Here is a 27,682-nt window from a genome sequence, read left to right on the forward strand (position 1 = left end):
GTTCTCTCAGTGCCTGCCCAAGTCACCTCCCAAAGATTCTTACTGAGAATGAAAAACAAGTGTTTTTCTCTGGGCGGTGACTTCAGTGAGCCAACAAGTATTTACTGTGTTTAAGGCGCATGACTAATACTACTAACAATAGGAAGCAGCAGCAGCTAACATTTACCACTTGCTTGCTTGGTGACCAGCCCTGGGTTAGGCATCTTATGGTCTTATTTAGCCCAACAGTCCGTGGAAGCATATCTTGTTAGCCTCGTTTGACAGATAGGAAACAGGGTTTAAAGAATGTAGGTAACCTGCTCAATGGCCCAAGGCCCCACGTCCAAAAGTGTGAGTTAAGGTTGGAGCCCAGAACTGTTAGACTCCAACAGGGATGCAGAGACGTCTAAGCTGTGTTTGCCACCAAAGAGTTGATAACAATGATAATAATGAGGAGAAGGAGGCAGCTGCTGTTTATTGAGCACCTGCTATGGACCAGGTACAGTACTAGGCACTTTGGTTACACTATTAGGTCACAAGAGTGGAAAGTCCCCATGCCCGCTCAAACTCTGTAATGAGTGGGGGTCTGATTTCAATAAGAGAGGTGGTCACAAAGACAGGGAGCTGACGAGAAACCAGGGGTAGAGATCCTTGTACTGCTGGGCTTCCCAAAGTGTGGACCAGGATTCCAGGTAGCTCCAGGTTCCTATTTTGGGATATTTCCATTATTTCAAAGTTGGTACATAAATGAGGCTTAGATAATATTTTTTGTATCATACTACCTCAGATTTGCACAAGTTTTTACTAGTCTCAAATGCTACCCTACCATATTTCTAAATTAAAATTCCCAAGAGTAAGATTCTGCTTGGCCCAGCTTGACCGAGATTGGGCAGTGTTTTTGCCAGAGCCAGAGACTTCACCTGGCCAACCTGTGAGTGAGCTGTCTCTCCTTGGATCAGGGACTCATCCCTGGCTGTGGCCCAGAAGCAGGAGGGGTGCCCAGGGTCAGGTGGTACAACACATGGCCGCCTGGGGCTGCCTCTGTCACCATCTTATGATGGATAAACTAGCTCAGAGCCCAACTCCTTACTGAGACCTGAGAGATAGAAGGGGAGAGGGAGATACAAGGCCAACAGCTACTAGATGAATGCAAATTCTGATTCCGATGAAATCTGTCAGAGAAATTAGCCACTTTTTAAAAGATAATGAAATGAGACAATATATGATTAGGGCAAAAATGATAAAGAGAAGAAAATTGTAGGATTCAGAGGAGGGAAGTTTAGGAAACTAGGGAGGGTCCATGAAAAAGGTAGAACTTGATCTGGGCCTGGATTACATGCCAGACACTGTGCCTGGTGCTGGGGAAAGAGTTGATTAGGACAAAGTCCCTGCTCTTGTGGGGCCCTAAGACTGAGAGGAGGCACAGACACCTGAAGACATATTATACAGAGAAGACAGTGTGTTGACATGACAATGGCAGTGTACCAAGAAGTGGTTCAGCTCTTGGTTGGCTGCAAAGGAGTAAATGTGAGGGATGGCTTAGAGGAGGGGAAGAAGAAGAAAGCCAAACAGAAGTTTCTTGGGAGGACGAGATGAAGGAAAGGCATTCTAGACGGAGGACAGTACAGAGGCAAGAGGCATGAAACCTTGGGTGGGCTTGAAGCGTGTGCAGTCTGGTATTCCCAAACATGAAGCACAAGGAGGAAAGGGCAGTAGGTGAGGCTGTGCGGGAGAGCAGAGACCCAATCCCAAAGGGCCTGGTCAAGGCTCATGGCCTTGACCAAACAGAGCACAAACTACAATGTTTTAAACAGAGAAGAGACGTGACCAAGCTTGAGTTTTATAAAGAGTACCTTGATGGTGGCCTAAAAGTAGAGAGGCCGAGAGGTCAACTTGGGTGTTTAGACCAAGTAGAAACTGGGAGAAAATGGGGCACCAGACCCGAGGTTTTGATGCAACTGAAGAGCATGTACGCTGGATACACATGAGTGAGAACTGAAAGGACAAGAGCTTATGTTCAGAGAATGAAAGATTGTACTTTTAAGATTTTTCATGACAAATTCCAGGTGATGATAAGTTCCAAATGTAACCTGGGAATGGAGATCAGTGAGGTGTTGGGAATCCAGAAGGTGATGAGAAATAATTCGGATAGTCCTGGACACTCATTCCTTTCCCCTTTCAGTAGCTCAGCAAAAAGCTAGCTCAGCAGGTACCAGCGAGCTCAATGGAAAACATAGGCTCCCCCTCCTACTGCAACCATTTCTGTCACCAAGCAGTTGCCACTGTTAGTAGTATAGACGTTCCCTGCCTCACCATCCCTGTAACTGTGACGCACTCCAGGCTGGCCCCTCCTCTACGGGAACTCTGGTCATGGGACACACAATCCAGCTAAGTCTGGTCTAATCCCCTTCTCTGAAAGCTTGGGGGATTGAGTGCACTCTGTTATTGTTCTGCTTATAAGTTCCCCCCGAACAATAAAACCCTACTGAATATTTGCACAGTAGGGGGTTGAGGAATTCCATGCCCAGGAAAATCTGTGGCTTGTTGGCATGGCAAGTATTGTGGTAGAAGAAAAGACTTGGAGCCCAGGACCGAAGTCCCCAACCGTTATGAGGGCATCATTCATTAATATGCCAGTTCAAAATACTGAGGGTCTCAAGTCTGTCTGGTTCAACCCCTGAATCAGACAGTGTATTGATTATCTGGTGGTATGTAACAGATCACACCAAAATAGTGGCTCAAAACAACAATAAACATTTACTCCTCACAATTTCTGAGTCAAGCCTTTAGGGGGATATCTTGGGCAGTTCTGGCTCTGGGTCTCTCATGAGGTCCTCAAGATATCGGCCAGGGCTGCAGTCATCTGATGGCTGGACTGAGGCTGCAGGGTCCACTTCCAAGATGGTTCACTCCCTTACCTGGCTGTCAGGGTGGTGCTGGTTGTTAGTGGGAGGCCTCATTTCCTCCCTGCATGGGCCTGTCTGTCCACCTGCTACTTGATTGAATGTCCTCACTACATGATGGCTGGCTTCCTCCAGAGGGAGCTGTCCAAGAGAGAGACAGAGGTTATTCCTCTTATGGCCTGGCCTCAGAAGGCACATAGCACCACTTCTGCCACATAGCATGGTTAGAAGTCAGTCACTCGTTCCAGCTCACATTCAAGAGGAGGGGATTTAGGCTCCACCTTTTGAAGAAAGAAGAGTCAAAGAATTTGAGGACATATTTTAAAACTACCATAGACAAGAAAATAGAAAGCACTCTAGATATTTCAAGCCCCCCCAAAAAAAAGCCAGAAAGAAAGAAAGATTATATCCAAAAAGCTGGTGCTTATTATTGAGGGGGCCAATGGTGGTGAAAGTTGGGGATGGGGGGCACTGTAGCACTAGCCTTCAGGTTACTTTACCACAGCTGCTTTCCATAGACTCAAAACTGCTGCTGCCACTCAGAAGTCAGGAAACTTTGGGAAACCACTGATGAGGTCATTGCAGCCCCAAAGCCCCAAGGGTGGTGACTAGATGGGGAATATGGAGTCTGCTGCAGAGGAGGAAAGAATGATTTCCATCTGCTTTCCACCTTCCAAATTTCACACAAGTACATTTTATTGGCAGAACCCTGCTGTCGAGGGGATCTGTGAAATATGGTTCCCAGGCTTCTAGCACCTGCAGAGAAGGGGGTAGAAATGGGTGTCAAGAGCCAACCAACACTATCCAACACGCGTCCTTATACAGGTATGGTGAGGAGGCACCACCTGTACTTGGAGAAGTCCTGGAGCCCTACTTCTTTTTTTTTTTTTTTTTTTTATAGGCTTATGGGTGTCCAAGGCTTTGTAAAAGGGGGGTGGTGTCCACATAGAATAACATGGTGGAGAGCTAGCTGAGTCACAAATCTGGAAGGTGTCACTGTAGTTGGGCAGCAGGTGAGGTACTGGTTGCTGGTGACATGCAGTCAGCCCCAGAGGTGACTGGAGAAACACCTGGAGTTGATCCTTAGTTGGTCTCTGGAATGTTCTCACTGGAATGAAAGCTGGGTAGACTGCAGGCAGTGCAGCATCGGAGAGAACATAGCTGCCATTCAAAAGAGCTGCCAGAGGAAAGGTGTCCATAGGGAAATACCATTTCTCAAAATATGGTCTGTGGACCTCTACAGTCAAACATCTCTGGGATGCTTCTTTACAAGGCTGATCCTGGGACTTCCCTGATGGTCCAGTGGTAAAGAATCCGCCTTCCAGACTTCCCTGGTGGCGCAGTAGTTAAGAATCCGCCTGCCCATGCAGGGGACATGGGTTTGAGCCCTGGTCCGGGAAGATCCCACACGCCGTGGAGCAACTAAGGCTGTGTGCCACAACTACTGAGCCTGTGCTCTAGAGTCTGCGAGCCACAGCTACTGAGCCATCGTGCTGCAACTACTGAAGCCCGCTTGCCTAGAGCCCGTGTTCCGCAACGGATTAATCCCAAGTATATTTGAGTACCTAATAGAGTATGAGTGTGCTAGGTACTAGAAAAAGAATGATAAATCTGTAAATATTGTTCCTGAAGTGTTCATAATCGCTCTGGATAAGATTATGGATCTTCTCCATACACAGATAATGGATACAATGAATAAATGGATACATACAATGAATGCAATGGATAATGATATGGATAATAAATCTATAGTTATTGGTTTGAAACAGTATCAAGATCCAAGTAATTCCTCCAAAGTCAACAATTTTTGAAGTAAAAGAGCTCAGAAGTCGTTAATGGGTGGGGCTAAGGGTCTGATATATTGAGGTGGAGAAAGGCGTGGTGGGGATGGAGAAATGGGCTCGGTGATTTGGGGGTACTTTAGGAAAATGGGCTAGAAACCAGCTTTTTAAGAGTTTCATACTAGACTGTTGATGGCTTTAATGAGTTATACCTTGATTTGCATATTTAAGACTCATGAAAACACTCAAGTCGAAGGATTGCATCTTTGGTGGTCGTTTCTCACACAGAGTCAGGATATCTAAATTTTTAAAGTTCAGTGGATAGTTGACGCTAATTACTTAGTACTCTAGTCCTCTCTGGGAGTTTGAAGAAGAAGCCAGCTGCTTTAGATGTCCGCACCATTCGATCCTGTAAACTCACACTTTGGACTCTACGGTAAAAATACACTTGAATAGAAGCAGTAAACTCCAAAGCTTTTGGGCTCGGGAGTTGCGGAAGGGGAACTAGAGGCAGAGACAAGCCCGGAGTGGGAGGGGCGAGGGAGAGGTCCGAGCACCGCCCTCTTCCCCCTTCCAACAAACTAGCTCCGCCCCTAAGGCTTCCGTTTGTAAACAGCGCATGCGCAGGCGCACAGGGGCAGACGCGGTGCGCAGGCGCGCGTGCGCAGACGCGGTGCGTTTGCGCCCCGAGCCGTGCACGCGCGGTAACGGTCGGATGGTGGAGTTGGTGCCTTTTGTGGTTCCCATCATGGGTGACAAAACCTTGCCGGAGTGGGAGCTGAGCTCTGGACCCACGGCCGAGGCCTTGCAAGCGAGCCGAGCCGGGGCGGAGGGAGGGGTGGAGGAAGCCACCTTGCGCCTCAGTAACTGGGTGCCCCGGGTAACTGCTTCAGCACCTCATCTGCCTGTGGTCTCCGCTGAGAGGAATCTTAGTTCTAGAGCCGACCTGAGCAGTCAGCTGGCCCCCACAGATTTTTGAGAGATAGTTCCCAACAGTTGGCATTGCCTCCTAATGCTTCTCGAAGCTTAGGATTTCAGAGGGAATCTTGTTGCTGAAATGAGAAGTGTTTGGAGTTGCAGGATCACCACAGTTGCCTGCGGCAAAGGGCTGGGGGAATAGAAGGGAACGGGCGGTTTGGCTTCCTGGGCATGAAATTTCCTGCACTTACTTAGCATGGGACCACCCTACAGCATACTCTGTTCACAGTCTTCTCCCAGTTTGGCCTTCTGTATTCGGTCCGCATCTTCCCAAACGCAGCAGTGGCCAGTCCTGGGTTCCATGCCATCATCAAAGTTTATTCAGCAAGGGATGCCCACAGAGCCCAAAAGGCATGCGACCAGGAGCAGCTTTTTCAGACATTTCCAGTGAAGGTGGGTCCAAATGTGGAATTCCTCGCTCTACTGGGATGAAGTGCTGAATTTAAAACTAATAGGCCATCGGGAATTCCCTGGCGGTCCAGTGGTTAGGACTCTGCACTTTCACTGCTGAGGGCCCGGGTTCAATCCCTGGTCCGGGAACTAAGATCCCAAGGGGGAAAAAAAATTTTAAAAAGGCCAGCGTTTGTACAGCACTGTGGTGTTCAGAATGCTCTCAGATGCACTGCTCCACTGATCCCCCAGTTCCCCAGTTCTTTCTTTCTTTTTTTTAGATGAAGAAACTCGAACTCAGGATGGTTAAGTGACTGACTTAAGGTTCATGACAATAAACGTGGAAACTAGAGTCCAAACCCAAACTGAACTGATGTTAAACCCCACGTCATTTTATGCTGCCCCTTAATTTAAGAAATCTTCACAAGAGTCTTCCTTATATTTACTTTTATGTGGATTTTAAATGTGTGAGGTTGACAAATTGTTTTTTAAATTAATTTATTTATTTATTTATTTATTTTTGGCTGCGTTGGGTCTCGTTGCTGCACACCAGCTTTGTCTAGTTGCGGCGAGCGGGGGCTGCTCTTCGTTGCGGTGCGTGGGCTTCTCATCGCGATGGCTTCTCTTGTTGCGGAGCACGGGTTCTAGGCACGTGAGCTTCAGTAGTTGTGGCTCACGGGCTCTAGAGCACAGGCTCAGTAGTTGTGGCACACGGGCTTAGTTGCTCTGCGGCATGTGGGATCTTCCCATACCAGGGATCGAACCCGTGTCCCCTGCATTGGCAGGCGGACTCTTAACCACTGTGCCACCCGAGAAGTCCCGAGCTTGACAAACTTTTGTCAGATGTAACATAAAGGAGGCTTCGTCATCATCATCACTCTGAAACTGCCTATTCAGAACTCCCTTCAGATTCCAGAAAATGGTTAAAATATTCTTTAATGCATTGTAGAAACCTTATTCCATATTAACATGCCATCCAATTTTACTTCCCCAGAATTAACATTTCATTATGTGCCTCCATTCAGCCACCATTCCTTTTTCAAGGACCTTTTCAATTCCTCTGAATAAGTGAGTGAGGCTTCGATTTCCCAGACCTTTCACTTTAGAATTGTGTGTCTTCTCTGATTGGCTTCTTGCTCTGGCTACTTCCCACTGACCTTGCTGCCTGTTCTCACCCATATTTCTTTACTCACTGATTTCACCTTTATTGAATCTGAGAACTCGCCTCAGATGTGACTCCAGGTACACTACCTCCCACTTCTGTACCCTGTTTAACACCCTCTTCAATCCTGGCTGTACTCCCTGGGATTGAAATGATTTCATGTCAGACATTCTTTAATTTGCAGACCCTGCGACCATTTCACATAACCACTCAGACATTACGGATGGTCCTGGAAAGATTATGAAACAGTTACTTGGTATCAGTTGTGAGTAATGAGTTCTTTTCTTATATTGGACATTAAGACCATTCCATAAGCTTAGGTTCTGAGATTTTCACAGCATAAAGCCCGTCACTGATAGAGTAATGAAGAAAATGTTCTACAAGTCACTATAGAGTTGAGAGGAAAGGGCATTCGTATTAGGTTTCTTTATTTAATGCAGAGCCTTAGTTTACTACCCACACCCCCGAAATTGTTACCTACTTTAATTATGCGTTCTCTTTAAATTTTATTTATTTATTTATTTGGTTGCACCGGGTCTTAGTTGCAGCAGGCGGGCTCCTTAGTTGCAGCTCAAGGGCTCCCCAGTGGCGGCACGTGGGCTCCCCAGTTGCAGCAGGCAGGCTCCTTTAGTTGTGGCTCACAGGCTCCTTAACTGTGGCGTGCAAACTCTTAGTTGCAGCATGCACGTGACACCTAGTTCCCTGACCAGGGATCAAACCCGGGCCCCCTGCATTGGGAGCACGGAGTCTTAACCACTGCACCAGCAGGGAAGTTCCAATTATGTCTTCTTTTATTCATTAGCAGGTATACATACTTCTTATCTTTTTTCCCCTGTATTTTTTATAAATACAGACAAGAGAATAACATCTTCAAATAAAATGAAGGAAAGGCCTAATGTATCTGAGTTTTTCTCAGTAGCATGAAGGGAAATGTTTGCCAGCAAGAACTGTGGCAAGGTTATCCCAGAAGTCAACTGTCTCTACTACCCAGGGGCTCAGAGCCCTTCTGAAGCTTCCTAATTGTCCAGGACAGCTCCATTATGACTCACCGTACAGGGCCTAGCCTCCCTGTTTTAAATGTTGCAACACTCAACACTTAAAAATTAGTCTTCATTTCTCCTTCCCAGCAGGCAGCTTCAGTTGGAGAAAGTAATTTCGTTTTCTTATGTACTCATTCATTCACTCAGTCAACAGACCATCACTCCTCTATTATATGCCAAGATCTATGCTTGTTTCTGGTAACAAGGAAAGAATAATATATGGTTCCTTCAAGCACTTAAGGAGCTCATAAACTAGTGATGGAGGAAGATGCACAAACACATCAATAAAGAATTAACAATGCTTTGACTTTATTTGTATTATTTGAATTTTTATAACTATATTTATATACCACACCCTGTTCAAAATGGAAATAGACATTTAAGAAAGAACTAGTGATGTAAAAAGATCCACAGTAATATGTAAGTTATTTAGAGAGTTAAGACTGGAAATATTTACACTCTCAAAGAAGCTTGTTAATGCAGATGAACCTCTAATTCTTTTGGTTGCTTTATTTACATTTATAGAGGTATACGTATTCCCTCTTCTAACAGGGGTTAGTAACTTGGGAAGGGGGTGCTACAGATTAAGGTCCTAATTCAGTGGCAGGTCTATCTTATCTCCTCTTCAGGTCATATTCTCAAGCAGGAGCTACAGGATGAGATGACTAAAACAGTTCACTTCCTTTGCTTACCCCCAGCCCCGTGATAGGCTTCTGCTGGGCTTCCTTGGTTGCTTTCATCATCACTTTCACCACCAGAGGTCAGGGAACCTTCCTGATTAATCAGGGGTCCTGGAAATGAAGCAGAAAAGTACTGACTTAAAAATAATAAATACCATTTATTTAGGGTTCACTGTGAACTCATTGCTTAAAATGTGCTACTTAATCTTCACAACCACTCTATGAAATTGGTATTGATAAATCTCAGGTATATCCAAAATAAGTCTCTACGTAGGGTTGTGATATTTTTAGGTCTTATATGTCTTTAGGTTCGTCTCGGCACCAGACATAAGGCGGTTCAACATAATACGCTTGCCCTAAACAGCTCCAGATGCCAAGAATTGGCAAATTACTACTTTGGTTTCAATGGGTGGTCAAAAAGGATCATCAGGGTAAACTCTGTAGATTTTCTGTGACTAACCAGACTCCTTTCAACATTGAACTCCTAGACTTTAGAGAGAAGAATAGAACAGGGCTATGGGGAGGAGATGTGAGAGGCTTCCACATGGAAGTATCTGAGCATTGGCCTGCCACCTAGAATTAGTGATAATCTCAATGACTTGGATGGTGGTGTCCATAATTTTCTCCAGTATTTGTATGGTATATAATAAAAAACTGTTGTCTATATCTAGTCATTCATTTGCAAATCTCACTTGATTTTGAAGCTATAGCATACCTAAACTATTACCTGGGATTGCTGGAGTTTAGTTTTTATCTCTAACACCAGAATATTTTGAAGTCTAGCCTTTAATTCAAAATCCTAACAGCTTCAGGATCTTTCTAACCTTGAAGAAAGGGAAAATGAAGATATTGTGACACCACTTCAGAAGCAAAGCCTGAAGCTCTTCTGTGCTTTAGAGGTGGCGTTGCCCTCCCACGAGTGCAGGAGTCCTGCAGCTGGCATGGCTGAGGAACCTTTGGATAAGTTGGAGGAAGGTCTGTTTTCCAGTATGTGTGTGTGTGTGTGGGGAGGTGAGGGAGTGGGATTTCTCTTTTTTCCTTTCTTTCTGAAACTCAACTTTTAGATACATCATCACCTTGGCTAAGCAACTAAAGCCCTGGGCAGAATTTTTCTGCCTGACGATATAGGTTTTTATCTTAGGCAATACCTGACAGCACCTTAAACTTTAGAATTTTAGAACTGACTGCCTGCCAAGAAGCTTAGGAGGAGGGAAAATTAGTTAGATTTTGGTTTTTTTTTTTTTGGTTAATAATTTGTTTTGTGCTAAAATAGTCCTTCAAATACAGATGTCTTCTGGCCTTCAGTTATCCCAACAAAATCATTGTCTAAAGATTGAAATAAACTCTTGTGTAAATGTTCAGTCCTTTGCCTCCTATAGAGGGGCCTGAGTGGAAAAAGTAAATGTAGATCCCTAGAAAGGGGATTCCGATTGGTACTGAGATTTTTCCTAGAATCCTTGGCACTTGGGCTTAGGGTTTTAAGTCAGAGGCAGGGCTGTTAGCGAATGGAGTAGAGGAGGCTCCACCATCCACCTGAGTGGGTGATGGTTGAGGAGAGGCCAGATCATCTGCACTACCACCAAGTCTATCTCACTGTATGAATCCAGCCCTTTACGCACAGGAGAGCAGGGTGTGTAGCAGTGTAGCCTCAGCTTGTCCATTTGAAATCTGTGAGTAACATGAGATTTGTGCCGCGTTCTTGGTTTGCATTTCCCATCGAGTGTTTTAGGAACTTCCAGAATAGATCTGAGCAGTAAAAGTGTGCCATGCCAGGGTATACCTACAACAGAGACATTCAACCATAGCCCAGTGTTGTGCCTGCCCTTAATCACAAAGATAATGATCTAAGAATGACAGATGCATGTTTAGTTTTAAACACATAACCTAGAAATCAGTTATTCAGATAGGCATTTCAAATTCATCTGTTTTGGTTGGATTTAGGGTCATTATCATTCCTTATGAAAAGGAAGGTAGCCCAGAAGCTTGCTATTCAGAAGGCTATGACAGAAGCATTCCGGAAACTGCTGATTGTGGTTTTAGGTAAGACCTTTTTTTTTTTTTTTTCAGTACTCACTCAAAGTTCATTAAAATAAATGTCCTATGATATGTCCTTTAGTTGTAGTAAAAGTAGCTCTTATATACTTTATTTTTAACTTTTCTCTCTTTGAATATCATTCACAGGCACAGACTCAACTTCTTATATAATGATAATAACTTTTTCTTACTGATGTTCAAGTATTCACAACTTAGCTACTAGTAGCAGCTTTAAGATGACTCTTTGTCCTTTCAACATTATCCTAGACAATTTCTTTTTTTTTTCACACACACACACTGTATTTTATTTTTACAAGAAATAAATATACTGACACCAAGCATTGTAAATGGATGACCACAACAAAAGCAACAATGATTGCAATGACCAAACACGAAACACACTCATACTATGTCATAATATTGACATTCAGTCCAGGAATCCTCCACTGTAACAGCTCCTTTACTTTGCAGTGAAAATTGATTTCTATATTCTTTGCCTCTGAGTCCTTGTGGAATTTTTTCTTTTTAATTCAAACAGAAAGTCAGAAAAATTATAATCATCCTCATCAGTTCACTCAGTCCCATGTAATTAATTTTGTTTTCATCTTGATCTTTTGTTAGCACTTTTATGAGTTCATCAGTTTTCCATTAGAGTTCTGAAAATGCTTATTCATTCAGTTCAGCAGTACAGTTACCAGAAACCAGTACTTGTCAGAGTCTTTTCTATGAATTCCTTGAAGATGAAACCCTTTTATAGGAACATATTTGCAAAAGCATCAGAGTACACCCAGAACTGTCTGTAACTGACAAAAGACTTAAAAATGACCACGGTTAAAGATTTGATGAAAGTTCATAATAGTGCAATTGACAATGAAAGTTAGTTTTTTCTGAGATATAAATTTTAAAGTAATAACTAGAATTATGACTCATAACATGATACCAGAACATATAAGATTTTTAGAAATTTCACGTAATGTCTGAAACATTTATATTAACATATTTCCATACAGATAACCCAATGAAAGTTTAGTATTAGTTGTTTTGTTTGTTTGTTTTTTTATACTGCAGGTTCTTATCAGTCATCAGTTTTATACAAATCAGTGTATACATGTCAATCCCAATCGTCCAATTCAGCACACCACCATCCCCACCCCACCGCAGTTTTCCCCCTTTGGTGTCCATATGTCTGTTCTCTACATCTGTGTCTCAACTTCTGCCCTGCAAACCGGCTCATCTGTACCATTTTTCTAGGTTCCACATACATGCCTTAATATACGATATTTGTTTTTCTCTTTCTGACTTACTTCACTCTGTATGACAGTCTCTAGATCCATCCACGTCTCAGCAAATGACTCAATTTCGTTCATTTTTATGGCTGAGTAATATTCCATTGTATATATGTACCACATCTTCTTTAACCATTCGTCTGTCGATGGGCATTTAGGTTGCTTCCATGTCCTGGCTATTGTAAATAGTGCTGCAGTGCACATTGGGGTGCATGTGTCTTTTTGAATTATGGTTTTCTCTGGGTATACGCCCAGTAGTGGGATTGCTGGATCATATGGTAAATCTATTTTTAGTTTTTTAAGGAACCTCCATACTGTTCTCCATAGTGGCTGTATCAATTTACATTCCCACCAACAGTGCAAGAGGGTTCCCTTTTCTCCACACCCTCTCCAGCATTTGCTGTTTGTAGATTTTCTGATGATGCCCATTCTAACTGGTGTGAGGTGATACCTCATTGTAGTTTTGATTTGCATTTCTCTAATAATTAGTGATGTTGAGCAGCTTTTCATGTGCTTCTTGGCCATCTGTATGTCTTCTTTGGAGAAATGTCTATTTAGGTCTTCTGCCCATTTTTGGATTGGGTTGTTTGTTTCTTTAATATTGAGCTGAATGAGCTGTAATATATTTTGGAGATTAATCCTTTGTCCGTTGATTCGTTTGCAAATATTTTCTCCCATTCTGAGGATTGTCTTTTCATCTTGTTTATGGTTTCCTTTGCTGTGCAGAAGCTTTGAAGTTTCATTAGGTCCCATGTGTTAATTTTTGTTTTTATTTCCATTACTCTAGGAGGTGGATCAAAAAAGATCTTGCTGTGATTGATGTCAAAGAGTGTTCTTCCTATGTTTTCCTCTAAGAGTTTTATAGTGTCCGGTCTTACATTTAGGTCTCGAATCCATTTTGAGTTCATTTTTTGTGTATGGTGTTAGGGAGTGTTCTAATTTCATTCTTTTACATGTAGCTGTCCAGTTTTCCCAGCACCACTTATTGAAGAGACTGTCTTTTCTCCATTGTATATGTTTGCCTCCTTTGTCATACATTAGTTGACCCTAGGAGCGTGGGTTTATCTCTGGGCTTTCTATCTTGTTCCATTGATCTACGTTTCTGTTTTTGTGCCAGTACCATATTGTCTTGATTACTGTAGCTTTGTAGTATAGTCTGAAGTCAGGGAGTCTGATCCCTCCAGCTCCGTTTTTTTCCCTCAAGACTGCTTTGGCTATTCGGGGTCTTTTGTGTCTCCATACAAATTTTAAGATGATTTGTTCTAGTTCCGTAAAAAATGCCATTGGTAATTTGATAGGGATTGCATTGAATCTGTAGATTGCTTTGGGTAGTAGAGTCATTTTCACAATATTGATTCTTCCAATCCAAGAACATGGTATATCTCTCCATCTGTTGGTATCATCTTTAATTTCTTTCATCAGTGTCTTATACTTTTCTGCATACAGGTCTTTTGTCTCCCTAGGTAGGTTTATTCCTAGGTATTTTATTCTTTTTGTTGCAATGGTAATTGGGAGTGTTTCCATAATTTCTCTTTCAGATTTTTCATCATTAGTGTATAGGAATGCAAGAGATTTCTGTGCATTAATTTTGTATCCTGCAACTTTACCAAATTCATTGATTAGCTCTAGTAGTTTTCTGGTGGCATCTTTAGGATTCCCTATGTATAATATCATGTCATCTGCAAACAGTGACAGTTTTACTTCTTCTTTTCCAATTTGGATTCCTTTTATTTCTTTTTCTTCTCTGATTGCCGTGGCTAGGACTTCCAAAACTATGTTGAATAATAGTGGTGAAAGTGGACATCCTTGTCTCGTTCCTGATCTTAGAGGAAATGCTTCCAGTTTTTCACCATTGAGAATGATGTTTGCCATGGGTTTGTCGTATATGGCCTTTATTATGTTGAGGTAGGTTCCCTCTCTGCCCACTTTCTGGAGAGTTTTTATCATAAATGGGTGTTGAATTTTGTCAAAAGCTTTTCCTGCATCTATTGAGATGATCATATGTTTTTTATTCTTCAATTTGTTAATATGGTGTATCACATTGATTGATTTGCGTATATTGAAGAATCCTTGCATCTCTGGGATAAATCCCACTTGATCGTGGTGTATGATCCTTTTAATGTGTTGTTGGATTCTGTTTGCTAGTATTTTGTTGAGGATTTTTGCATCTATATTCATCAGTGATATTGGTCTGTAATTTTCTTTTTTTGTAGTATCTTTGTCTGGTTTTGGTATCAGGGTGATGGTGGCCTCATAGAATGAGTTTGGGAGTGTTCCTTCGTCTGCAATTGTTTGGAAGAGTTTGAGAAGGATGGGTGTTAGCTCTTCTCTAAATGTTTGACAGAATTCACCTGTGAAGCCATCTGGTCCTGGACTTTTGTTTGTTGGTAGATTTTTAATCACAGTTTCAATTTCATGACTTGTGATTGGCCTGTTCATATTTTCTGTTTCTTCCTGGTTCAGTCTTGGAAGGTTATACCTTTCTAAGAATTTGTCCATTTCTTCCAGGTTGTCCATTTTATTGGCATAGAGTTGCTTGTAGTAGTCTCTTAGGATGCTTTGTATTTCTGCGGTGTCTGTTGTAACTTCTCCTTTTTCATTTCTAATTTTCTTGATTTGAGTCCTCTCCCTCTTTTTCTTGATGAGTCTGGCTAATGGCTTATCAATTTTGTTTATCTTCTCAAAGAACCAGCTTTTAGTTTTATTGATCTTTGCTATCGTTTTCTTTGTTTCTATTTCATTTATTTCCGCTCTGATCTTTATGATTTCTTTCCTTCGGCTAACGTTGGGTTTTGTTTGTTCTTCTTTCTCTAGTTCCTTTAGGTGTAAGCTTAGATTGTTTACTTGAGATTTTTCTTGTTTCTTTAGGTAGGCTTGTATAGCTATAAGCGTCCCTCTTAAAACTGCTTTTGCTGCATCCCATAGGTTTTGGATCGTCGTGTTTTCATTGTCATTTGTCTCTAGGTATTTTTGGATTTCCTCCTTGATTTCTTCAGTGATCTCTTGGTTATTTAGTAATGTATTCTTTGGCCTCCATGTGTTTGTGTTTTTTACGGTTTTTTCCCTGTAATTCATTCTAATCTCATAGCGTTGTGGTCAGAAAAGATGCTTGATATGATTTCAATTTTCTTAAATTTACTGAGGCTTGATTTGTGACCCAAGATGTGATCTATCCTGGAGAATGTTCCGTGCGCACTTGAGAAGAAAGTGTAATCTGCTGTTTTTGGATGGAATGTCCTATAAATATCAATTAAATCTATCTGGTTTGCATGGTATATCTTTTTCCGTCCCCTCACTTTCAGTCTGTATGTGTCCCTAGGTCTGAAGTGGGTCTCTTGTAGACTGCATATATATGGGTCTTGTTTTGTATCCATTCAGCCAGCCTGTGTCTTTTGGTTGGAGCATTTCATCCATTCACGTTTAAGGTAATTATCGATCGATATGTATGTTCCTATGACCATTTTCTTAATTGTTTTGGGTTTGTTTTTGTAGGTCCTTTTCTTCTCTTGTGTTTCCCACTGAGAGAAGTTCCTTTAGCATTTGTTGTAGAGCTGGTTTGGTGGTGCTGTATTCTCTTAGCTTTTGCTTGTCTGTAAAGCTTTTGATTTCTCCATCAAATCTAAATGAGATCCTTGCCGGGTACAGTAATCTTGGTTGTAGGTTCTTCCCTTTCATCACTTTAAGTATATCATGCCACTCCCTTCTGGCTTGTAGAGTTTCTGCTGAGAAATCAGCTGTTAAGCTTATGGGAGTTCCCTTGTATGTTATTTGTTGTTTTTCCCTTGCTGCTTGCAATAATTTTTCTTTGTCTTTACTTTTTGCCACTTTGATTACTATGTGTCTCAGCGTGTTTCTCCTTGGGTTTATCCTGTATGGGACTCTCTGCGCTTCCTGGACTTGGGTGGCTATGTCCTTTCCCATGTTAGGGAAGTTTTCGACTATAATCTCTTCAAATATTTTCTCGGGTCCTTTCTCTCTCTCTTCTCCTTCTGGGACCCCTATAATGCGAATGTTGTTGCGTTTAATGTTGTCCCAGAGGTCTCTTAGGCTGTCTTCATTTCTTTTCATTCTTTTTTCTTTAGTCTGTTTTGCAGCAGTGAATTCCACCATTCTGTCTTCCAGGTCACTTATCCGTTCTTCTGCCTCAGTTATTCTGCTATTGATTCCTTCTAGTGTAGTTTTCATTTCAGTTATTGTATTGGTCATCTCTGTTTGTTTGTTCTTTAATTCTTCTAGGTCTTTGTTAATCATTTCTTGCATCTTCTCAATCTTTGCCTCCATTCTTATTCCGAGGTCCTGGTTCATCTTCACTGCACTGTCATTATTCTGAATTCTTTTTCTGGAAGGTTGCCTATCTCCACTTCATTTAGTTGTTTTTCTGGGTTTTTTTCTTGTTCCTTCATCTGGTATATAGCCCTCTGCCTTTTCATCTTGTCTATCTTTCTGTAAATGTGGTTTTTGTTCCACAAGCTGCAGGATTGTCGTTTTTCTTGCTTCTGCTGTCTGACCAATGGTGGTTGAGGCTATCTAAGAGGCTTGATGGGAGGCTCTGGTGGTGGGTAGAGCTGACTGTTGCTGTGGCGGTCAGAGCTCCGTAAAACTTGAATCCACTTGACTGTTGATGGGTGGGGCTGGGTTCCCTCCCTGTTGGTTGTTTGGCCTGAGGCAACCCAACACTGGAGCCTACCTGGGCTCTTTGGTGGGGCTAATGGCAGACTCTGGGAGGGCTCATGCCAAGGAGTACTTCCCAGAACCTCCGCTGCCAGTGTCCTTGTCCCCACGGTGAAACAGAGACAGCCCCCGCTTCTGCAGGAGACCCTCCAACACTAGCAGGTAGGTCTGGTTCAGTCTCCCCCAGGGTCACTGCTCCTTCCCCCGGGTCCCTATGCACACACTATTCCGTGTGTGCCCTCCAAGAGTGGGGCCTCTGTTTCCCCCAGTCCTGTCGAAATCCTGCATTCAATTCCCACTAGGCTTCAAAGTCTGGTTCTCTATGAATTCCTCCTCCCGTTGCTGGACCCCCAGGTTGGGAAGCCTGACGTGGGGCTCAGAATCTTCACTCCAGTGGGTGGACTTCTGTGGTATAAGTGTCCGCCAGTCTGTGAGTCACCCACCCAGCACTTATGGGATTTGATTTTACTCTGATTGTGCCCCTCCTACCATCTCACTGTGGCTTCTCCTCTGTCCTTGGACGTGGGGTATCCTCCGTGGTGAAGTCCAGTGTCTTCCTGTCGATGACTGTCCAGCAGCCAGCTGTGATTCTGGTGCTCTCGCAAGAGGGAGTGAGAGCACGTCCTTCTACTCCGCCATCTTGGTTAATCTTCTGTACATCTTTTTGAAGAACCATCTATTCAAGTCTTTTATCCATTTTTGAATCAGGGTGTTTGTTTGCTTTTTGTTCAGTTATAGGAGTTCTCTGTAAATTCTCAATAGAAATCTCTTGTCAGATAGATGGCTTTCAAATATTTTCTCCCATCTTGTGGGTTGCCATTTTATTCTGTTTACATTCCTCTGATACACATTTTTTTTAATCGTGTACTTCAAATTGTTTATTTTTTTGTTAGCTGTACATTTGTTGTTCCCTCGTTTCATATTGAGGAAAACACTGCCAAATCCAATGTCATGAAGCTCTTGTCCTGTGCCTTCTTCTAAGACTTTTAATTTTATTAGGTCTTATATTTAGTTTCTTGATATGTTTTCATTAATTTTTGCATATGATGTTAGGTAAGGGTCCATCTTCCTTCTTTTGCATGTTGACCACAAGACTTCTCAGCACCACTTGTTGAAAATACTATCCTTCCTACTTTGAAAAGTCTTGGCAACTTGTCAAAAATCATTTGGCCATATATCAGGGTTTATTTCTGGGTGTTCTATTCTATTCTATTGGTCTTGAATAAGGGAGAAAATAGTATAACCTATCCAGGTTGATGAAGAACATAAAGAAAGACCAGGACTGAGAATTAGGAGGGTAATATAAAACAGCAGGGAGTAAAAGACAGTGTGAGAGAAGATCTTGTATTTGCGAGTTCATGGAAATATGATCATGTTAAAACCACTAAACGCCTGACTTTGAACAATACGGTAAATGTGCCAGCAAGAAACATAACACTTACCCATCTCTGGGAAATATAGTATGGGCATAAAGATAAACTACACACAAATATATTAAAAAGGGAAGGGTTTTCATGGTGTGAGAATATTGTGGGATTTGAAATACAATTTATTTCTGTTCTACCATTGTCTCTAAAATTTATCAAAGTGTATATACAAGCAATTCCAATTCTGGTAATGTGCTTGACAGGTTTATATATGAACTTCAGCAGAGCAGTAAATGTACATTCATAGTAGGACTGCTCCCTAAACCAAAAAACAAAACACAAAAACTTCAAAGACTAGAGTTCACTTTGTCAACACACATACAGATGCAATGATGGTTAATGGTCGGAAAACAAAAGGTGAGCATGGGTGCAAGAGGTTAATCCCCAGGCTGGGGTGGGGTGCAGAGTTTGAGGGTAACACAGGTAGAAAAGGCTTTTGTCCTATCCTTGATTTTTGAGGTATGGAAATTCACAGGTCACTACCTTCATTTCAAAATGAATGAATGCACTATTCAATTTTTTTAAACAGGCGAAGTAAACATGAGTGATAATAAATTTCAAACTGTCGCTAATCAAATAAGATACTAAGAAAAATTAAATAATATGATTTAAGAATGAAGTAGAAAGATTGCCCAACATGGTAGCATTCAAAGACCCAGAGCGTGATGCCTCTCATGGGCACACCAAAGTCACAACTGTTTACAGAACAGCAATTGATGAAAAAGGCCGGGACCTACCATAAAAGATGTTTTACAGCTAAAGACATAAGGAAGGCACCTCGACAAGACAGGAAGGAAGGGCAAAATCTCAATAGAGTCAAGACCCATACCACCAGGTGGGTGGTCCACAAATGGGAGAATAATTACAGTTTCAGAGGTGCTCCCAGGTAGCAGGGGTATGAAGCCAACATCAGGCTCCCAAGCCCAGGGATCCTGTGCTGGAAAGAAGAGTCCCTAGAAAGTTGGGCTTTGAAGACCAGTAGTGTTTATTTTCCAGAGAGCCAGAGGGTTGTGGGAAATAGAGACTCCACTCTTAAAAGATGCTCACAAAATCCCACATGATCCGAAAATCAGAACAGAAGCAGTCATTTGAAAGGATCCTGGGTCACACCTACCTCCTGATCTTAGAGAGTCTCCCAGAGAGGCAAGAGGCAACTACAGCACAGCCTCAGGGACAGAGACACTGGCAGCAGCCATTCAGGGGAGCTCCTTCTACCTCGTGGACGCTGGTACCAGCAAGCATAATTTCAGAATCCTCCCTCTAGCTTATCAGCCGCAGGACCGAACCCTACCCATTTCCACCAGGCTATAGACACAAGTACTAGGATGCTGCAGGCCAAGCAACTAACTGAGCAGGGGCATAGCCCCATCCACCAGCAAACAGGCTGCCTTCAGACCCTCTCAAAGCACAGCTGACCCTGGACGTGGGTCCAGCCACCAAAAGCCCCAGGACCAGCCTCCACACCTCAGTGGACAGGCACCAGCCCCAGAGTCCCTGGCCCCTCTGACAAGTGAGCCTGCTCTGGCCTTGGAGTCAGCCTCACCATCGGCAGGTGATTACTGCACAGGGACTGGATGGAGCTTGGACCTACCCAACAGCAAACCTGCTCTAGCAGTGGGATCAGCCTCATACACCAACAGGCACACACCAGCTCCAGGAATACCACAGCCCAGCAGCCTGTGTGACCAGAACACTCACTTGCAGGCCAGAAGCAGCCATGGACTCAGCTGGGTCCTGACCCTGCCCATCAGAATGCCAACACAAGATTAGGGATACCCCAGACCCTGCAGAGAGCTGTGTCAGGAACAGTGATCCAACACCAACTCTGTGACTCCTGGGCCCTGCAGCCAGAATGCAGGACCTGTCTCTTCCTCCCAGTAGCCAGCATAGCCCCAGAACCAGTGACTGGGCACTAGCCCTGATATCACCTGGACTGCAATTCTACCCATAAGTGAACCAGCACTAGATTTGGTGTCCCCCAGAGATGTGCAGCCAGCTGCCTTATGATCTAGTCTCACCAAGCAGCACAGACAGCCTCCATACAAGGCAGAGCCTGGCAAACAAGCAGTCTGGGGGCAACCAAGCCTACCAGACCACCCACAGTAGTCAGCCCACCACAGCAGAAGAGCCCAAGCAGCCCACATAGGGGGTACACCTAGAACATATCATTCTAGTGACCAGGGGACAGTGGGCTGCTGGGACACATAGGACCTCTCCTACAAAAGGCAATTTCTCCAAGGTCAGGAAATGTAACGAACCTACTACATACATAGCAATAAAAACAGGAAGTTAAGAAAAATGAGGTGACACAGAAACACGATCCAAATGAAGGACCAAGATAAGAATTCAGAAGAAGAGCTAAGTGAAGTAGAGATAGCCAATCTCCTCAACAAAGGGTTCAAGGTAATGACTGTAAAGATGATCAAAGAACTCAGGAGAAGAATGGACGACCAGGGCAAGAAGTTAGAATTTTTTTAAAAAGAGTTAGACCATTAAAGAACAACAAAACAGAGATGAGGAATACAATAACTGAAATGAAAAATACATTGAAGGAAACTACTGTAGACTAAATGATACAGAGGAATGAATCAGAAAACTGAAGGACAGAGTACAGGCAATCACTGAAGATGAACGGTAAAACAATAGATTAAAATGAAATGAGGAAAGTTGAACAGACTTGTGAAAGAATATCAGGTGTACTAATATTTGCATTATACTGGTCCCAGAAGCAAAAAGGAAAGAGAAAGCAGTGTAGAACATACCTGAAGACATAAGAGCTGAAAACTTCCCTAACCTGGGAAAGAAAACAGACATCCAAGTCCAGTAAACACAGTAAGGCCAAAACAGGATCAACCCAAAGAGGACCACAGCAAGACTCATTGTAATTAAAATGGAAAAAGAAAAAAAGATAAAAAGACACCATTAAAAGGAGCGAAGGAAAAGCAACAAGTTACAAACATGGGAAATTGCATAAAGTTATCTGCTGACTTTTCAGGATAACCTCTGCATGCCAGAAGGGAGTGGCATGGTATATTTAAAGTCATGAAAGGGAAAAGCCTATAACCAAAAATACTCTACCCAGCAAGGCTCTCCTTCAGATTTGATGGTGAGATCTAAAGTTTTACAGAGAAGCAAAACTAAAAGAGCTCAGCATCGCCAAACCAGCTTTATGAGAAATCTTAAAGGGGCTTTTCTAAGTGAAAAAGAAAAGGTCACGATTGAAACACAAAAATTAGGAAAGGAAACTTACTAAAGGAAAAACCTCATTGGTTAAGGCAAATATTCAACAAAGGTAGTAAATCAACCATGGACACAGCTAATAGGAAGGATGAAAGAAAACAGTAATAAAATCATCTATATTCACAATAGGAAGTTAAGGGACACACAAAACAAGTAGATGTAAAATATAAGGTCAAATTCAGTAACTGTGGGGGAGCAGAGTAACAATGCAGGGTTGTTAGTGTCCATGTGAAATTAAGAGCTCAGCAACTTAAATAATCACACACACACACACACACACACACACACACACATACACAAAACTGAAAGAAATCCAAACATAATATTAAAGATAGTCCTCACATCACAGATGAAGGGAATAAAAGGGGAAGAAAGGAACACTGAAGAAATTAAAGAGGGATTCTAAAAATACCCAAGACAAATGAAAATGAACACACAATGATCCAAAATCTATGGGACACAGCCAACGCAGTTCACAGGGGGAAGTTATAGTGATACAAGCTTATTCTTAGGAATCAAGAAAAATATCAAATAAACAACCTAACATTACACCTGAAGGAATTAGAAAAAGAAGAAAAAACAAACCTCAAAGCTGTCAGAAAGAAAAATTAAGAAAACTATACCATACGCAATCACACCAAAAAGAATAAGACACCTAGGAATAAACACACCTAAGCAGGTAAAAGATGTGTGCTCAGAAATCTATCAGCCATTGGTGAAAGAAGTTGAGGACAACACAAAAAGATGGAAAAATATAGCATGTGCATGGACTGGAAGAATTAATACTGTTAAAATAACCATACTACCAAAGACAATCTACAGATTTAATGCAATCCCTATCAGAATACCAAAGCATTTTCACAGAACTTGAAAAAGTAATTTTAAAATTTATATAGAAACACAAAGACCCCAAATAGCCAAACAATCTTGAGAAAGAACACAGCTGGAGGCATCATGCACCTTGACTTCAGACTATACTGCAAAGTGACAGTAATCAAAGAGAAAGGTACCAGAGCAAAAACAGACACAAAGATCACTGGAATAGAATAGAGATCCCAGAAATAAGCCCACACACTTATATTTAATTGATTTATGACAAAGCAGGCAATATGGAGAAAAAACTGTCTCTTCAATAACTGGTACTGGGAAAAATGGTCAGCTACATGGAAAAGAATAAAATTAGATTATTTTAGCACACCATATATAAAATAATTGCAAAACTGAATAAAGACCTAAATGTAGGACCAGAAACCATAAAACCCCTAGAGGAAAATATAGAACATTCTTCAACATAAATGATAGCAACAGTTTTAGGTTCAGTCTACTAAGGCAAATGAAACAAAAGCAAAAATAAACAAATGGGACTTCACTAAACTTAAAAGATTTTGCACAGCAAAGGAAACCAAAGACAAAATGAAAAGACAACCTGCTGAAGGAGAGACAATATTTGCACATGATAAGAGGTTAACACCAAAAAGATGACCAAGCAAGGGTTCATATCTAAACTACAGAAACAGCACATACAACTCAATATCAAAAAAACACCCAAAATCTTTTTTAAAAAAATGAGAAGACCTAAATAGACATTTTTCCAAGGAAAAACTACATATAGACAGCCAGAACTCACAAAGATGCTAAACACAGCTAATCGGCAGTAAAATGCAAATCAAAACTATGAGATAGGGCTTCCCTGGTGACGCAGTGGTTGAGAGTCTGCCTGCCAATGCAGGGGACACGGGTTCGAGCCCTGGTCTGGGAGGATCCCACATGCCGCGGAGCAACTAGGCCCATGTACCACAACTACTGAGCCTGCGCGTCTGGAGCCTGTGCTCCGCAACAAGAGAGGCCGCAAGAGTGAGAGGCCCGTGCACCGCGATGAAGAGTGGCCCCCACTTGCCACAACTAGAGAAAGCCCTCACACAGAAACGAAGACCCAACACAGCCATAAATAAATAAATTAATTAATTAATTAAAATAGCTTTACAAAAAAAAAAAAAAAGCAAAATCATTTAAAAACAAAAAAACAAAAAAACTATGAGATATATCACTTCAGTCTTGTCAGAATGGCTGTCATCAAAAAGATCACAAATAACAAAGGTTAGTGAGGATGTGGAGAAAGGGAAACTCTTGTACACTCTTGATGTGAATGTGAAGTAGTGCAGCTACTGTGGAAAGCAGAATGGAGGTTCCACAAAAAACTAAAAATAGAACTACCATAATAGCCAGCAATTTCACTGTTGGGTATATCAGAAGAAAACAAAAACACTATTTAAAAAAAAAATAACTGCACACCAATGTTCATAACAGTGTTATTTGCCATAGCCAAGATATAGAGTCAAACTAAGTGTTCATTAATAGCTTAGTGGATAAAAAAGATTTTTTATGATGACTTCAGCAAAAAATGAAATTTTGCCATTTGCAAGAACATGGATGGACTTGGAGGGTATTATGCTTAGTAAAATAAGCCGCAGAGAAAACAAGCATGGTGTGTTATGAGAAAAAAAGCGTGGTATGTTATGAGAAAACAAGCATGGTATGTTATCACTTACACGTGGCATCTAAAAAATTGAATACAACAACAACAACAACAACAACAAAACAGACTCACAGATTAAAGAACAGACTAGTGGTTACCAGCAGGGAGAGATAGGGTGGAGGAGCAAAATAGTGGTAGGAGATTTTGAGGTACAATCCACTATGTATAAAATCAATAATCTACAGTGATGTACTGTATAGCATGGGGAATATAGCCACTCTTTTATAATAACTATAAATGGAGAAGAACCTAACCATTTATGAATCACTATGTTGTACCTCTGAAACTAATATAATAATGTAAATTAACTATAGATCAATAAAATATAAAGTAAGAAACAATAAAGGGGAGACACAGATTATTAGATAGAAATCAATTAAATAAACACAAGTTTTGGAAATCAAGGAATTAAAAAACAACACGTAAGACACAACATTGGCATTTAAAGTGTACAATCTATTCATTTAAAAGAAATCATTTAAGTGGTAAAAAATGGTACCCATTCTCACAATTTTGTATATCTAGGATAAATTATTATCTACAAAAATATGTTACAAATATTCACTCAAAAAGAAAGAGAAAATTGGGATAAACCCATTGTAGTATACAAATTTAATATCAAAGTCTCTATGTAAAATTGATTTGAATAAGTTCTGTTAGCCACTTCTAGTTTCTTTGTGATGTAAAATCTTTTAAAGCATAAAAATCAGCCTTTCTACATTATTCCATTAGACATACATAGAAGTTAAAAGAAATGAGAAGACAGAACAATCAACCAGGAAGGTGAATTTACTGAGAAACAGTCATTCGTTCTCCCTCCTCCTTTTCTTTTCCTCCTTTACCAGGTCTCTTTCTGTTCCAATCAAGAGAAGTCTTGAGAGTTCTGAGAATATTTCTTTGAGGGCTTCAAATCACCATACCTACATCCTCTGCCACAACTACACACACGGGAACAAAAATAAACCTCTGCTATCTACTCATGTAGGAGGGATTCATGCAAAATAAACTCCTACATGGAGACCAACAGGTGAGTTTTCTACCTGTTCTTTATAATGTCCTTCCATTAGAGTAAATCCCACACATTATGAGGAAGAAGCGGTTATGTGAGCTTTTCCTTGAAGTCAAAAAACTTGCATTCATTTCAAGTACGTGGTGATCATAGGGTACAGCCAGGGAAGGTGCCATCCCCCTTGGGGGGAGGGGCGGTGAATGGGCTCCCGCACCCATGCACCTCCTGATGTACAGATTCTGGAGAAACAGAGGGCGGTCACACCGCAGTCAGCCTGTCGGGCCACTGGGCAACCCGACCAGCCTGGAAGTGCCCCATCAGTTGCTGAAAGCAAAACTCTGTCCCCCCTGTGAAGCCAGGCAATTTAGGTCAGAGAGTCAGAGGAGACCGGTAATCAACTCCTCCTCTCTGCTCACCTCCTTGGGGTTACAGCAACCCCATCTCCAAACCCAAATCTGACCCTGGAGTGCCAAACTGGGAGTGGCAGGTGGGCTCTGCCGGTGCTTCAGCGCCCTCTGGAGGTTGTCTGCTCTAATGGCAACTCTCAGCCCTTCCTCCTCCTCCTTCCCTAGTCCTGGGGGCTGCCTTGGCCTCCTGCAGCTGCTGGCCTGAATTCATTCTTCTTTTTTCTCCAATTACAGTGAAGTGTCTTACAGAGGTTTGGAATCTCTTGAAGAAGGAAGATCTTTTAGCCAATACACCTTAACCGTGAGAAGCCGGTTTCAAGAATGAACCTGAAATACTGTATTTTTCTCCTGATGATTCCAAGGAGAGACAGCTCAAGTTTTCTAAATCATAAGAAAAACCAAGGTAAATATGATATTCTGAGCCAGAGATGAAAAAGCAGCTTTTAGCACCCCCTCCTCATGTCATATGACCGGGATTTAAATCAATCAACTGCCACTGGTTTTTAAATCACATGACCCAACTTTAAATCAATCAGCTGCTTCCCTGTAACTCACGTGACTTGGCTTTGAATAGTAAGAAATGCAGAGGTAATGGCTGAAACATTTATATTAACATATTTCCATACAAATAACCCAATGAAAGTTTAGTATTAGTTGTTTTGTTTGTTTGTTTGTTTATACTGCAGGTTCTTATTAGTCATCACATGTGTGATAGCGCAGCACATGTGTGATAGCGCAGACCCCGGATCTCTTTAGTCAGCTGAGGCCAGTGTTGCCGGCATCCCTCCAGTCCCATCCCCCAGCCCCTCCCTCTGGGACTGTATCTAATAGAAGAAAGAGCACAGAGGAATTGGCTGAATCAAGGGACCTGGGAGCCTGGGTATGAGTTTGAAGACCGAGAACCTAAGGCGCAATTACATATTATTGGAAACTCTTGTGGGGTGTGTGGGGGGAGGTTAGGAGGCTGAGAGGCTGAGTCGACCTGGTGAGTCCAGCCCCAGGACACCACACAGCCCCGCCCCCCTTTCCCTGCCATCAGACAAGGGGTGCCGCAACTCCAGCCGGGACTCTGCACTTCCCCCTCCCTGATTCTCCAGAAGAGCAGGTGGCCCCCCTCTGAGGGCAGGGGCAAGACAACGGACCAAGTCCCCCTGCACTAAGACGCTACTGGAAGCTCTTCCTGAACAGCAGTGCTGGCTTGGAGCGAACCCGTGCACCGCCAAAGTTGGTCTCGTCCTGCAGCTGAGGGACGCAGGCTTTAAGTCAGCTGCCTTGGCTTTAAATCAGTCAGTCCCCCCTTTAAGTCAGGTGACCCGACTTTAAATCACTGTGTGCCCCTCAAGCCTGCAACTTCAAAAGTTGGGAACTTCACTTTGATCCCAGCACCTCACACAGCTGAATGCACACTGTAGTCACCCCCAAGCCTGGCTTAGAGGCAGGCTATAAGGTAAGGGGATGGGCTGCACACGTGGTGAGGAGGGTGCACTTCATGTACCAGAAGGGTCCAGGTACTCTGGGTACAGCAAGCAGTGCACGATACAGCAGCTCCCTGGCCAAGCTGGTGATGCACAGGGGGAGCAGGCACACCCAGGCACGCAGAGGTTCCAGGCCGGGAGCTGGGGCACAGCCAGCCGGGAGGGTGTGGAAGCCGAGGATCTGAGCCTTCTTGAGAAAGGCAGACACAGAGGATGGATGAGAAACAAAGACCAGATGAAACATGGATTTGAAAAACACACCCTGCTCTTGCAATTGGGGTGGGGGGCACCCCAGATTTGAGTCTTCTTACTCCCCAGGACCTAGTGCTTTGGCATTTGCCCAATTACTTATAAAATGTGACTGATAATATCTAACCCATAGAATACTGCATTTGGAGTGGTTTTGCGTGTTTATGTTTCTATACTGGAATAATCTTTTCTACAAGAAAAATGTACACAATCTGAAATAAATTAAAACCCCTCTTTAAAAAGTACTATATCGGACTTCCCTGGTGGCGCAGTGGTTAAGTATCTGCCTGCCAAGGCAGGGGACATGGGTTCGAGCCCTGGTCAGGGAAGATCCCACATGCCGCGGAGCAGCTAAGCCCATGAGGCACAACTACTGAGCCTGCAGGCCACAACTACTGAAGCCCGCGCGCCTAGAGCCGGTGCTCCACAACAAGC

The 27,682-nt window shown here is 42.5% G+C and overlaps 1 protein-coding gene and 1 long non-coding RNA gene across 4 annotated transcripts in view; one reads left to right on the forward strand and one right to left on the reverse strand.

The window, feature by feature from the left end:
- Positions 1–2,717: 2,717 nt before the first annotated feature.
- LOC309619331 overlaps positions 2,718–27,682 on the reverse strand; it is a 28,154-nt gene continuing 3,189 nt past the window's right edge. For 2 of the 3 annotated variants that reach the window (XR_014238901.1, XR_014238902.1), the window contains one exon: positions 2,718–3,023. This is a non-coding gene — a long non-coding RNA (uncharacterized lncRNA). Of the gene's footprint in view, positions 3,024–3,366; positions 3,639–27,682 lie in introns of all 3 variants that reach the window. The other variant, XR_014238903.1, reaches the window with a different exon arrangement.
- Positions 5,379–27,492, forward strand: LOC309619344 (RAD52 motif-containing protein 1-like; the record flags this gene model as incomplete). The annotated part of the gene is made up of 6 exons (XM_082374459.1): positions 5,379–5,543; positions 5,837–6,034; positions 9,222–9,344; positions 9,720–9,888; positions 10,855–10,953; positions 24,953–27,492. The coding sequence occupies 6 exons, from the start codon at positions 5,379–5,381 to the stop codon at positions 25,006–25,008; spliced, it is 810 nt and encodes a 269-aa protein (XP_082230585.1). The 3' UTR covers positions 25,009–27,492.

The sequence above is a fragment of the Balaenoptera borealis genome (genome assembly GCF_965194805.1).
Source record: "Balaenoptera borealis genome assembly, chromosome: 20".
In the NCBI taxonomy this organism is placed as follows: Eukaryota; Metazoa; Chordata; class Mammalia; order Artiodactyla; family Balaenopteridae; genus Balaenoptera; species Balaenoptera borealis.